Below are 15,156 nucleotides of genomic sequence, written 5' to 3' on the forward strand. Positions count from 1 at the left end.
AACCTACCCTATAAATCAAAAACCTAACTCTATTATTTTTCCCATTACGTCATTCTCTCTCTTTTTAAACCTATCAAAATTTATGGAGTGAAATTGGACTGCTAGAGCATCATTGGAGCAATCAGAGACCACCTCACGACTCACTAATCAGCCATCTCCCACCTCTCAAATTTAATTTAAGTTTAATAAGTTAAAATAGAAGTACCTAATTTTGTGGGGTTGCAGCTTAGTTGAGGAATCGCGCCGAACAGTGGCTTCAAGTCACTATCGCTCCTTCATCGAAAGCTTCGTGTCGTCGGCCTCGTGTTGTGAATGCTCTTTTTAGAGCCATTGTGGCTCAGATCACCGTCGGCCATGAAGAGAGAAAGGTCATTGGTAGCTGCTACTCTTGACAACTTTCCTCCACCTTGTGAGGTTGGCCGTGCCGGTAGCTGATGATTGTCGATGGCTCTCTCTCTCTCTCCATCTCCTCGATGAAGAAGATGAAGTTAAGCTCGAGCTTAGCGCGAGCCAATCAACTTAAATTTGGGTGGATTTGGATTTCGAATCCAACAGACCTGACACAAATAGTATTAATTGATTTTAGCCCAATCCATTTAAGTGGATTTATGAGGTGGTTATGTGCCAACTGCAACTTAGCCCAATCCTTTTCGGGTTAAATTAGTCAATTTAGCCCTTTTATTAGTTTTAAATTTTAGAAATTATGATATGGGTTAAATTAAATTTATTTTTATTTTGTTATTTATTTTTTTATTAAAGATGATGATTTTTAACACATGGACTAGAGATTTCGGTCATTTCACTTAGATTTTGGTGAATGGGTTCATTCACATATTTATTCGTTTTATACTTCATGTTATTTATCAGATCACGTATTTCTTTGTATGCAAATAAAACATCATATTTCTGTGTGTAATTTAATTATTAAATTTCAACATACAAAAATATATGACTCAGTGTATTGTTATACTTTGTGCAAATTAGCAATTTTAATAATCATTAACATAAACGGAAAAACATAATTGATGTGTGGTATAAATTACTTGTGATTTTCCATGGTGACTTAAGTCTACCTAAAATCTAGGAGAAAGTTTTATTTTAAACGGTGACTTAGGGAACAGTCTTATATTAGATTAAAAGACTTCCAGTAGTGACTCTAATATCTCGTAACAGTTAGTGAAAAAGATATGGTGAGTTTATCACATAGTAACACCTCCTAGTAACTCTTAAGAGAAGAGACGGGGTGTGTTTATCACACAACAACACCTCCTGATGATCCTAACCAGATCAGCAATGAGAAAAAGATTCGAGCATCATCTCGATGTGACTTCTAGTTAATATGAATCCACAGGGTGTTGACCTAATTGAGATATATGTCATTATTAATATTGAGAGAATTTCAACATATTGACACGAAGCATGACATGAGTTATGATTTATGTCATTATTATCTGTGCTATTATTATTACTGTTGTTATAAACATGCTTAGTAAAATTGTTATTTTTATATCGTTGGAATTGGATTTATTTAAAATTATAAATTATAAATTTATTTAGCTTTTGAATGGATCCCACTCACTGAGCTATAGTTATTAGCTCATAGGATTCTCTTTCTAACATTTCAAATATTAGTCAACATGGCAACTGAGCGAGATGCACCAGGATTTTACCTCCACTTAGGATCTACGTCTATTATCTTTCAGTTCTATTGGTCTTTATATTTTAAACTATTTGTTAATTCAGTTCGGTTAGAGACACATTAGCAGTAACATTGGTTATTTTCATTTGACTAAATTTATTACAGTCATATTTTCATATTGATTCTTGTCATTGTGGGCTTAGATATTTATTTTTAAGCTTCATGTATTTCAAGTATATTGAAGTCCACGGTCGGTCAAGATTCTAATTTTGGCTCATGACAAAAACACAATGTTATAATGTTAGTGTATAGTTGGAAATAGATAAATCACCTAGATATTATGGTAATTACTTTCATAGAGTTTCACAAAGTATTTCAAAATCGCATATCATCATCTCTATAGTTAATTTCTAACATTAGGGTATGTATAAACCCCAAAACAAGATTTGTGTACAATTCTGCATGTGTGTGTATCTATGGCTGACTTTCTCTACAATGGTCAAAGATTCACCCAATGCAGGATAGTAGTTGTGAAAACTAAGCCAATAACTCATTGATCAAGACTAAAATTTGCAAGCAAGGATTTCTTTGCCTCCGGCAAAGGGCGTGACAATTGGTGATTGGCATGGCATAACCCCATGCCAATGGCGAAGGAAGAACAAAAAGGAGCAGACATGGACAGATTGAGAGAGAGGGAATGAAAGACAGGAAGCCTAATCGTGTGTTGGCGGTGATACTCCCACTTCGGATGATGCCCTAGCCACCTGCATGCACGGAAGAAGATGATACTTCAATAGGATCATGAAAGATCCAATTCAATGAATCCTTTATTAAGCAAATCCTCTTTCAGCGGATTGTCTTATGAAAGAAGATCCTCAAAAGCATGACTGTTTTTCTTCCTCGATTGATCCCCCACCAGCAATATCTCCCTCACATTGTTCACCACCACCACTAGAGATGATTCCTCGCATCTGCTGCCTTAAATCAAGAAGGTGTACCACTGCTAGGGGTCCCCACTAAGAGGCGATCCAACCAACAGACAGCGGTTATAAAGAGAATTTGGGGGTACCATCGACACCCCCATGCAACGTGCAGGTACTAAGTCAGCACAACTATCCTTGATTGCAAGATTGTGGACTTTGACACTATCGGCTGAAACCAATCCTTTTTTTTTTCATTTTCTTCCTAGGGCTCGAATCCGAAACGAACTTCAAAACATTATTGCATAAATGCCATACAATACTAAAAGAATGTACTATTAAAATAACTAATGTAGTTATTTTAATATAGAGAACTAATATAGTTAAAAAAAAATAAAGCAGGAAAAATCGAGCTGCAAGGTCAAATAAGATGTTGGCAGATGTTCCCTAAGATATGAAAAGCTTCCAAGGATACATTGCTTGAAAATATAGAGATGAATCCAAAAGGAGCAAGATTAGATGGAAGGAACAGGACGGTATTAGCAAAGTCATCTAGATAGGCAGTAGTAAGAATCTAAGTAGTATAAGAACATAACTAAAGATAATGGCAAGTTAAACTATGCTTGATAGCAATGTTCTTGTGGTCCACTTGAAAAGTTCCCTTTTTAATCGAAATTTTTTGAAGGTAAGCATAATAAACAACCTTAAAAAGATGAATATGTTATTCCCATGGGGTTGGTGATAGGGCATAGAATGACAATATTGAATTTTAGAAACAGTAACAGAGTAACTTGTATTCTAGATTCCAAAAGGTAGGCAGATCAGAAAGAAGTACTAGGACAACATACTGACAGAGAAAGAAGAATTACTCAACATACTCCAATAGTTTGCATGACTTGATCAATTAAAGGTTACTCATTAGCTGAAAAATATATGAATCGCCTTTTCAATTATTTATTCATGCATTATGAAATCACTTGCTTAAAGCACTTCCTAATCAAAGATAAGTACATACAAATTAATTCTTAAAGAAGAAAAGTGTACATAACAAGGAACATGTGAAAAGAAAAGAGTTATTATTGCACAAAGGCCATAAGAGCAAGCTTGTCTACGTAGACAGAAAGAACTGAGATGCTTGCCTTGTCAAGCCATCAGGATCGATGCCTACCCACTCCACTTCTTCAATAATTTCTAAAACATATTTTGTTCTTCGATCATACTCGACGGTTTCTAGAAGGCCAAGATCGTCACTTAGAAATGAATCCCCATCTTTCAAGATAAAAATCTGTGGAGAGTCTAAAAAGATTTAAATCTATATGCATATTTCTCAAGAAAACCAATAATAAACTTTTATAACTACATGGAAGGTGCTCAAGAGCTTTCAAATTGACAGAAAACATGGTTGCAGTAAAGGTCTAAGCTGGATTCCTGAATCACATAACTCACCCGACCATTGGTAATCACAGCATTATTGCCAAATTCAAGACCAATTTGCCCAAACAGAAAGTTTAAAACCTGCATAATGACATAGACAAATAAAATATATATTTAAAAATTTAGAGAAGTGTTACATAATTTTTTGCAAGAAGTAATGGACCACTTCACGATCATAATTACAATTAACCATTTCAAAGAAAACTCATTTCCATATAACGGTCGTGCAGCATTCACACAAGAATGCAACAGACTACGATGAACAAAGAAATGGCGAACACTATCAGTGACATATACGAGAGTAATAGTGTTATTTAGCTGTGTCATCTGATTATCCTAAGTCTAGAACACAATATGACATAAACAAATCAACATTTCCTGGAAAAAAACTAAAAAATATTAACATCTATTACCTGAAAAGGTAAAGATAACTTGAAACTTGAAAGTTGAAACCTTTATAAGTATTATTCATTTTAACTAATTTAAGACTAGATTCTAGCATAGAAATACTGTAGTAGAATGCAGACTTTAGAATATCAAAACAGAAGATATTCAGTGTCTCACCATTTCTGAACTCTCGGATCATTTAGGGTCAAAGAAGACAAGAAAAGCCAAATAATTCTATATAACACAGATATTTGAACTTTGGACTTATGTCAAGGATCTAAATAGTTAAAATTTATAAGATGAACAAAAGCACAGTAAATCTATTCTAGCATTGAGCATTTGTTACTTCAAGAAACTGCTTGACAAGAAGTATCCAAGACCATATAATTATAAAAGAAAGAGTCATTAGAAGGAAACTACTCATGATGCAAATTGAGATAATAAAATAAAAAAATAAATTAAGATCCAAGAAAAAAAAGAAAATGACAAACAAAAAAAATGAAGGGAAACACCAAATGAAGAGCTTGAAAGGAGTTAGAATCATGTAAGTACCTTATCCATTCTTTTCTGAACCTTATCAACAGAAAAGCAAGTAAATATTGCTCTATAATCATCAGTTGGCAGGCCATATTCCCCAGAAAGTTCATAAACTTTGTCCATAATTATGGTTAACTTGTCAGAATCCATCGATGATGTAGACATGTATAGGCTTTCATAGAATGTGCACAGTTCATACAGAAAGTCCAAGAATTTCTCCTTGTTACTTGAACCAAATGATCGATTGAGCAGGCCACAAAAAAGTTGAACCAATGTTAATCTCTATATGTAATGGAGTATAAAACATAGTTATAACAAATTATTCGCATTCATAAAGAATTACGTAGATGCAACACACCTAAATGATGAAGCAGTCTTTTCAAAAATCTCCTCTAAAAGCAAAGCAGGTGAAGAAGAATTACTGCTGGTGTAGAGTAGCAAACCAATACGAGCTCTTTCAGAACCTTCCATCTAAATCAAGCCAAGGAAAGAAATAATTATAGTCATGTAACAACAAATGTAGGCAAAAGGAAATATTAATTCAGGAAGAGATTATACTAGGTAGCGTAATCCTTCTTGTAGCAATTTCATTCCAGCCCTTGAAGCTGTGTTAACAGCAAGAAAATGCGTCACTGGCTTCAATTTATCCACAGCTGCAATAGATTGTGAAGGCATGAGTTACATAATTTGCATTGGAACTGAAAGTACAACAGAGTTGCAATCCAGTATGAAAAAGAACTTACTTCCACGAGGGTGTAAGTAGCTAATATCACGAAGTATGGATTCTTTATCAGTATATGATGCAAAGAGTGAGGCAAACTTTTTCTTGCCTTTACCTTCTTCAACAATCTGTACATGACATTTGTTAGATTATCTGATGAAGTATATTGAAGATCAGATTCTTGATATGTATAGTTTACTCACAGAAGGATTATAGCGTTTATAACCACCCTCTGAAAGAAATTTTTCCAGTACATCTGTACGAGAGTTGATATGCCCATAGTAAACTTGTTCTTGAATTCTGGGGAGCTCCCCATTCATAGCGTTCATAGTTGAATCCTAAACAAGAGCATGTAAATAATATGCATTAGCTGATTTAGTATAGCCGGTGGCACTATAATACTAAGCATCAAACCTTAGCATTAAGACATAAACCATCAAAATAAAGTCATAAAACCATGATACATATCATGTTTAGAATACCAATGTCTTGGGTTTTCGTTTTCAGAATTCTTTTGCAACTTAATTTTCAAAGTTAATATAGGCAGAGGTCGGCTCCATCAGCAAGGGTCACCAATTAAATGTTCACTCACATTGACAATTGGCTACTACCCAATATCAATTAAAAATTGACACCAGAAACCAGAACAATGACAATTGAAACTTAAAATTATTACCAGACAATTGAAAACTCAAATTATCACCGGCCAATTGAAACTTCAAATTATCACCAGATAAATGAAACTTCAAATTCAAACAGATTCCAAATTTCCAACTGCATATCACCATGCAACATCTGATCTTTTTAGCTAAGATATAAATAACAATACAATGGAAATATTGATGGCTGCATGATTTTACATGAAAATACAAAATGCGAAATTCAACCATATAAAATTTTACCTCACTTGATTCATGCACAAGGCCATTCATCAAAAGACAACACTGAAGCTTAGACAACCCAAGCTTAAAAACAAAAAGTGAGCTCCCTTCAGCCGCCTCCTTATATTTTGATTCCTTTTCTAGCTTTAGTAACACATCTTGAGGAGGAGATTTAGCCTTTGATCTGCAAAATATCATATTCAGCAATACACTATCGAAATGCCTAATCTGGATTAAAAGTAAGCAGCTCCAATTGAGATAAAGTGTCATGCCTGCCTACTTACAATAAAGAATCCACAAATGCTCCTTCAACATGATGTGCTTCAAGGGTCTCGTCATTAAAATCATCAGTAGCACTCCACAATTTGTTTATCTTTCACAAATAAGAATTCAAAGGGTAAGTTTCACTAAAATTTTGTGACAATCTCAACAATAAAATCTGCAACACATTTGAACATACAATTAGAAAGTTGCATTGCACTAAAACTAATGGTTCATATACATACTTAATTTTTAATATTTTCTTCTCAAGAGTTCATGCCAGAGGACAAAAAATTAGGCATGCAACATATAAAATCTGATATATCTTTATACTAAAGGACAGTAAAGAAAAAAATATATATAAGCGGCTGATAATCAAACATTCCAAAATTAACAACTGATGAACCTGAATATCTCCTAGGCAATCATCCTTCTCTACATATGAAGCTTAACATGGAGATAAAAATCTAACTTTGAGACGAAAATGACAGTTCCCAGTATAAGTTCTAAAACGAAATATCACTTTTAGATTCTTTTCCTTTTTCCCATACTACACCTGTATATTTCAGAATCTTAGATGATACGCCCAGTAATCTAGTATTAAGTGGCACCATTCCACAAAAGGAAAAAGCAAATGCAGATATGAAGCACCATGACACAATTGAAAATAAAAAATGTAAAAGATAAGACAATTAGAACTTTACAAACTAGCATAATACTTTAAGTCGCTAACAGTAAGTAGATAACTAAATAATATCTGGTCTGGAGAATGTAAATAATTGCTATCCAATATGATTGTGACTACTCTGTCCAAATAGAATTTCCAAAAAAAAGCATCAACATATAATACTATAATCTAACATGAAAGGTGTCTTACATATGAAAGAAGACCTAATTTCAATTCTTTTATGTGTAGATAAGAGATTCATTTCTTAAACAATGAGAATGTTTGTTAAATATATTAGGCATTCTCTCTTCTCTGCAGTGAAATGTAAGATTAAAAGAAAACGATCAAGTGCTTCCGTTGATACCTACTCAAATTAGACCAATCAAACAAGTAGCGTTATATGCAGTTGGCAAGATTCCTTCCTCCTATATTTGCCCTTTTTAGGAAGATTACCTTTCCATAATCATTTAGGACCTAAAGAAAGTAATTAGTAAATTAAAGAACTAGAATCCAGGAAAAATATTTTCCACTGTGGAACACCAAACAAGCTCGTATGTCTACTTTTTTGTTTGCTAAATTCTCAACTTACTATGGTCCTACAGATGCCCCCACCAGATGAACCACAAAAACAAAGGAACATCTGAATCCTTGCAATCTGTATCTTAAAATTAGCCCCATACACCTATATGATATTACATGTATATTTTTGTGAGAAATGTATCTTTTCAATATTACTTCCCGAAATTTAGAATTTCCCCTATAACTAAAATGTGAATTGGAAGAATGTATGATATCCTGGAAGGAGAACAAAGGCCTGATAAGCATTCCCAAAAAAACAAATTATTTCTTGAAAGAGGCAAAGACACCTTGCTGCTTTGAATACAGTGATAGAAAGAAACTATCTAATGTATATCTTGCTGCATTGTAACAACATGCTGCAGAATGTTAGTAATTTCATTATGAAGCCAATACTAATTGCATCCATGAAGTGTTTAGTAAAGCTCATGTACACAGAATCAAACTTCTGTTACTTGCACAATAAAATTCGTTATGAAGCCGATACTTTTGCATCCATAATATTTTTAATGAAGCTCACATACATGGTGTCAAATTTCTGTTAATTATGTCATATCGAAACTCTACCACGCACAGAAAGAAAAAAAAGTAATATCGTACTGATGCGATAGTATCATCAGAACACAGTTGATTGGCTTGGTTGCTCAGATGAATAAAACATGTTATGCTAATATAAGAAAATTGGACAACAGAAATGTCATTAGCCGCAGAAGAAAAAATTTTACAAATATGTAATATGACATTTGACATGCAAGCAAGAGAATTCAATTTTGTCAATTGTCAATTATCCATTATGAGAGAAATGCTTCTTTTGCATGTGAAAGAAAAAAGATAATAGAAGTTCCTTAATTAAAATGCAAACAGAAGTCATACCATTTAGTTCTAATGATCAATAACAAGACATCAGGGAAAAGACCTAAATGGACCAAAAAGTAATGAAAATAATAAGACGTAAAGGTGCATCCTTCTTATTTGATGGAACTTAGCAGTTACCCCATGTTAAAAATAATAAGAATTCATAATTGTTCAACTCTCTAAGAAGACGTACATTGCTTAGAAACTGGAAAGCCAACTGAGTAGTGTATTCTTCCTTGATGTAGAGGAATAACCGTAGTATCTGCAGAACAAAGAAAAACAAAGACTGCTCACTGGAAAACATGAAGTCACAATTCCCAGAGCATATTAAAAAAAAAAAATAGGACACCAAGAAAATAACATATTTCAATTTTGAAGCCTAGTTTCATATAGATAAAGACGTGAATCGAAAGTCCTTTTCCCAACAACATTCCAGTTGCAATTCAAAACATCAAACACTTTATAATCATAGAAATCCAGAAGGACCAAAACCCTAAGGTGGACCTCACATGGAAGGGTATACTTAGCTTAGTCAGCAAAACAGAGTTAGAATAATTGCATTGCTTCTATTCTAAGAAGTCAAACCGACAAGATGTCAAATGTTAAATAATTTCCTGATGACGCTCTAAGTCGCTGTTTAAACTTTATTAAAAAATATGAAAGCTTCAGAATAGTCAAACATATATAAACAGTTTATACTTTATATTTTTGACAAAAGAATTATTAGGTTACCCTCATCCCAGGGTGATTATTACTAGGAAACTAGTCATGGTTATAAAATATAATACCAATCATAGCCCTATTAGAATAAAGCAATTCCACCTTTCTTTCACTTATACTGGGTGAGGGCCCTCCAACATTTAAAATCTCAACCTAGCCTCCAAAGTTCTGAAAAATGTAGCTCCATTTGGTGGAAAGTATTATAAAGGTCACTTTTTTAATATTCGTTTTACAACAAGAAAATTTTTTAGACTCAATTATATGTTGAAAAGTTCAAATAGTGTACCAACTGGTGTTCCTGAATATTCTTCACATCCAATAAATTTCAACTTCTAGTTCATGTCCAACTACCTCCAGTTTCAAGTATTGCATTCCGTTAGATAATATAGAGCAGAAAACACATAATATCTGCTGTGCATCAGAGATGACACCTTTGGCATCCGACATATGCCAAGTTGTCAATCATTAGCTTATATGAATTACACATTCTAACTACAGTCCAACACAACAAACTCAAAAAGTATTGGTAAGAAAGAGAGATACCAAACTGGAAATATCTTCACCACTTTTAGTGTGACTGCCCACTGAAGATGAGGGAAGATTGCCATCATTTTCTTTGATAACATCAACAAGCCTTGAAGAATAGAGTATCACCCCAAATCTCATTGGAACACTATTTTGATAGAGAGACAGAATCATGTCGATGGTCTACAAAGTTGAGGAAGAAGAAAGCCAACAAAAACATATCAGCATTCTCAGGGCCAACACAAATTAATAATGCATGAAACTTGAAAGCAGAAACTAAGAAGAATATTGAAGTCAGCAAGAGCCACACCTCAGCACCACAAATTGTAGCAGGATCCAGTACATAAACAGCATGAAATAAATTTTTCCGTATGTAACGAAGTTGACCAGGAAAGACTGGCATTAATATCTAAACAGGAGAAAAAAAAAGAGTCAAATGAAAGGATGACAAGAGAAATGAACAATGCATGCAGAGTACATTGAATACAACTATATGCTTACTATTGCAGCATTTCAATTTAACCAAAGAGGATAAGATATAAATAATAAACATAGAACTATATAAAACCTCATTAATGTTGCTTCGCCACCGTTTGTACATGGCATCTTCCTCCAAGTTATTAAGATAATGAACATAAGAAGAACGGAAGTCGACACGAAATGCATTAGATTCGGTTGGTGGTGGTGCTGACAACAGCTTCCGAATGGCATTTTGAGGAAGCTGAAATAGATAGAGAATTGGTCAGCACTGGACTTACAAGCTCAATTATAGATGAATATCCATAAAGCACAAACAACAATATATATAGGTACGAATATATGATCCAAAACTGATACACTTATACAACACCTCGAACTCAGAGAATAAGATACAACAAGAATATGACAAGAAAAACAAGCCGCTAATCCCAACAAACAGGTACAAGATCGCTTTATAAAAATCTCATCAAGAAACTGGCTATCATGAGGGTTTCATAGAGAAAACTTTCAAAAAGAATAGATCACCTTCAGTTTTGAAAACTGATCAGCCATTGATAACTCTTCATGAACCAGATCCACTAGCCTACAATCATGAAAGTCAAGTGGATAATGCATATATTAACAGTACAAATTCCTGACAAAATGGCACATATAACAAATATATAAAGGACTTTTTGGAGGACTACAGAATCCTTGACAAACAATTTACACAAGGCAAAACCAGCATCTCGTTAGAAAGAGATTGGCTGCAAAAGTAAAAAAATGAGACCTTTTTGCTTGCATGCTGTTTCAGAACTATAAATAACAATATAGAAATTTGCCTTGCTGAAAAAAGTAGTGTCCATAGAAGCACCAAGGATGCTATCCTAATTTGCAATTAGGCTTGATAACCCTAAAAATATAGAAAGCCATGCTTTGACTATCTCCAAATTAAGATATGGATATATCACAAGCAGATAATTTTGGAGTATTACAGGTAAAGATCAATATCCTCGATATTGATTAATGCGCCATTCAAAGCCATTAAAGACTTGCCAGGAGGAACCATCCGCTGGTTTGCAAGTATTTCATCCTTAATAGGGTCATCAAGCTGCACAAAAAGCAAAGCATCTGAGCTGCAAAATCCGACACCAATATCATCTAATAAGACTTACAGAGATTTCTAGCAGAAGCCTTTCACCTTCATGCGAGATAGCGAAGAAACTACACTCGGAAAGTTTTGACTGATTTCCTGCATTGACTGCAATGGGTCTGATGCATGAACTATTCTCTGTGCAGTTTGATGACCCAAATCTGCAAAGAGAGGAAGTTGTATGAATTTTATAACAATGGAATGAACTTCACCCTTAAAGTTGCATAAAGTTAGCAACAGGAAAGATGATAAGATAGTTGATATCCTGGATAAATCAGAAGTTCAGAACATTCCAGTGCATAAGTACCCTTTAGTTCCCAAACTTCTAGTGCATCTGATATTGTTGATGACAACAAATAATCCCGGAAAGCCATTATCTCTGTTGTCAGCTCTGGTTTGCGTTCCTACACATCAAGATTAAAAGAGAATGGAGCATAAGGTTCAGTTCGTTTCACCATATATCCCTATTAACTAAACCTCAGTATTTAAGCTCATTGGGACCGTTGGAACAAACCAATATTTTGGAAAATATGAATCCTCTAACTTCTTGACTGAGGTCTTCAACCCTAGGATCTTCGAGTGTAACACCTGCAGTTTGCATGTTGTGAGTATCTCCACGACACATATCTGTAAAAACTGATGACAATGGCAAATAATAGATAAAAACTAAAACCTTTGGTATAATCAATTTCAAACTACTTAATCTGGTGGGAGATACACAGCTCAATAAGTGATGAAAGAGTCATGCTTGACAAATCACAAAAGTAAACTAGCACCATCAAATCATAAACTAATATGAAACTTACCATGATACCTGGAGTGGCTCTACATAAAGATGACACAGCTGCAAAACCTTTTTATATCCATTATTTTCAACATATAGACCAAAAAAGGAAAAACATATGTCGGAAACATATCAGAGAGTTCAACTGCAAGACTCCCAACTTTACTTAAAAACTAGCTCAATGAAGACTGTTTGGACTTTCTATAGTAGTCCATAGAGCACGATATTTTCTAAACTTGACCTTGCATGTTTCCAAGTTAATGCTTCTAGTAGCTTAAGTCATATACAAATTTTTAGAGAGATATGAAAAAAGAACAGCACAGCCAACTTCCAAGCTTGTAGTGGCCAACCATTTGATTAGATATATGAATACTTTCCTCTTTTCAACTCTACCTACTGCAAGGTTCTCTATCAGATCAAGTGCTAACTTGCTTTTCTTGGTAGTTGCTTACTTCCTCCCATGTTGTCTTTGGTCTTCTCCTCCCTCTCCAAGAACCTTCTACTTGAATAATGTTATTATTAGATAAATAATGCTTATGTCAAGTAAGAATTTTAGCATGTATCAAGGTTTTATGTGCCACTTGGAACTATGTGTGCACAACAGTCACGGTGCAAACAAAAAAAGGGAGGAGGCCCAAATAAAGAAGAGGCAACCAATGGAGGCGAAAAAGCTATAGAGAGGCGGGAGAGCACAAGCAAGGTCTGCAGTGAAGGGTTCACTACTCATATGATATAGGGTTGAGAGGAAGAAGAAAGGCCTCTATTGTTGATTTTCGGACTTGAAAAGGCTCAGAACCCGACCAAGAAGCCCCTTTAATTTAAGTTGACTCAAGTATATGGTTTCAGATTCGAATCCCAAGTTGGGTCAGTCATAAATCCTCCTACAAAACCTTTTTCCTCCTCCCTAACCTATATCCTATGAATCGACACCCCTGCATCGCCACCTTTTGGCCTCTTCTCCTCATTGACCCTCTCACCCTCCCTATCCCTTCTCGACCTCCCACCAATGTCCTTGGTTGGCGCGTCACTTCCCGGACAGCAGGACAGCACATTCCAGCAAGCTTGCACACGAGATTGAGCTAGAAGTAAAAACCGGGCATGTATTACATCATTATCAGCACAATTACAATTTAAGATAGTCTAGTATCACAGCAACTAAGATGCTTCCGAACTAAATTGTCATATTGCATAAGAGTAACATACCAGAAGATAATTCATCATATTACACAAATCATGAATGCGTGAGGGTCTTCAAATAACTTGAAATAGAATTTCACTTAGCAACCCATAATTATCAGCTAAATGTGCATGCAACTAATGATGCCTGATGAATGTGAAATCTAACTTTAATAAATTTAATCAAACTAAGCATGATGAAACTGGAACATGATGTACACTTGTAGAGAATCAAGTAAAATTGGTGAAGATCAACTCTAACATTAAAATAACATCATCACAACGACTGAAAGAAGACATAGGTTAGTAAGATGATATTGAAGGAAGAGAAAAAAAAAACAAATCAGGGATCAGTGAATAACCTTTCTTTACTGCACTATCATCCATAGCCTTGTACTCCATGTTCTTTAACGCAAGTTCTACCCCATAACCACCCAAAGTTACTGCATCTACAGAACCAACAATGCTACAATAGCTGCTTGTAGGATGGCATGCAGATGGCAACACAGGTCGCACCGCATATCTAACTTTTCCCTAATAAAAACAGATATTCATTTAGATAAGTTAGATCAAAATAAAGGTATATATGTGTGTGTGGCTATATATAACGACTAGTGGAGCAAATGGCAAAGTTGTGTAAAAGCATAGTTGAATGCTACGACTACTATTAGGCTTAATTACTTGGTTAAAGCTTTGCGTAATTTTATTTTTAAAACTATTTTGATTGATTTTGGTTTTAACAGTTTAGTTTATACTTGGTGTAACAATAGACATGGTAATGATAATTCCAGTTAACCCGGATCATGTTTTCGACAATGATGCCTTAATTTCTATGTTATCTAAAAGTGCATGTTCTTTATTTTTCCCGTGTAGCTTCTGATCATGCTCCTTTAGTCATATCCTTCAATAATGAGATTCAGAGCCATAGACCTCCCTTTAGGTTTGAATGGTTTTGATTTAATTATCCTGAGGTAAGGGATATTATTTTGGTCTGCTCCTGACCCTAGTTTGAATTCAAACCCCCCCCCCCCCCCCCTCCGCTTTCCAAAAATCCTCTCCCAGATTATAAAATTCTTGTTTATACTCGAACAAGCATTATTTGGTAGATTGGAAGCTAATTTGACTAACGGCAAATCCCTCATTTCTAATCTTGAGCGCAAAGAGTTTTCCAACCCTCTCTGTGCTGAGGATAGTTGACACCTTGTTGTTCTTATCCGCAAGTCTCGGTCCTTGCTTAGGCAAATTAGTATAAAGTGGCATAGCAAATCTAGGGTTAGTTGGCTTAAGGGACGGAATGAAAATTTTGCCTTTTTCCATTTGACCACTAAGATCTATCGCCATAAGAATTGCATTACCTCGTTACTGGCCAAAGTGGTAGCATGATCACTAGTTGCTAGGGTATTGAATTTGTTTTTGTGGTCTTTTAGAGGGATCTTTGGTGCAATCATAATGAGGGGACAA

General features: G+C 34.8%; 1 protein-coding gene across 1 annotated transcript in view; it reads right to left on the minus strand.

Annotated features, from left to right (window-relative positions):
- LOC140764011 (UDP-glucose:glycoprotein glucosyltransferase) overlaps window positions 1-15,156 on the minus strand; it is a 28,897-nt gene that overhangs the window by 9,759 nt on the left and 3,982 nt on the right. The window contains exons 4-22 of the mRNA XM_073102421.1: window positions 14,058-14,229; window positions 12,250-12,323; window positions 12,043-12,139; window positions 11,784-11,896; window positions 11,578-11,693; window positions 11,129-11,186; window positions 10,692-10,844; window positions 10,434-10,532; window positions 10,142-10,306; window positions 9,072-9,140; window positions 6,804-6,892; window positions 6,541-6,703; window positions 5,842-5,976; window positions 5,661-5,766; window positions 5,476-5,570; window positions 5,276-5,388; window positions 4,933-5,143; window positions 4,006-4,074; window positions 3,699-3,844 (exon numbers count right to left, since the gene is read on the minus strand). Coding sequence (XP_072958522.1) covers window positions 3,699-3,844; window positions 4,006-4,074; window positions 4,933-5,143; window positions 5,276-5,388; window positions 5,476-5,570; window positions 5,661-5,766; window positions 5,842-5,976; window positions 6,541-6,703; window positions 6,804-6,892; window positions 9,072-9,140; window positions 10,142-10,306; window positions 10,434-10,532; window positions 10,692-10,844; window positions 11,129-11,186; window positions 11,578-11,693; window positions 11,784-11,896; window positions 12,043-12,139; window positions 12,250-12,323; window positions 14,058-14,229 — 2,243 coding nt within the window. The remainder of the gene's footprint in view (window positions 1-3,698; window positions 3,845-4,005; window positions 4,075-4,932; window positions 5,144-5,275; window positions 5,389-5,475; window positions 5,571-5,660; window positions 5,767-5,841; window positions 5,977-6,540; window positions 6,704-6,803; window positions 6,893-9,071; window positions 9,141-10,141; window positions 10,307-10,433; window positions 10,533-10,691; window positions 10,845-11,128; window positions 11,187-11,577; window positions 11,694-11,783; window positions 11,897-12,042; window positions 12,140-12,249; window positions 12,324-14,057; window positions 14,230-15,156) is intronic.

The sequence above is a fragment of the Typha angustifolia genome, chromosome 7 (genome assembly GCF_048772165.1).
Source record: "Typha angustifolia cultivar Huaian chromosome 7, ASM4877216v1, whole genome shotgun sequence".
NCBI classification, from domain to species: domain Eukaryota; kingdom Viridiplantae; phylum Streptophyta; class Magnoliopsida; order Poales; family Typhaceae; genus Typha; species Typha angustifolia.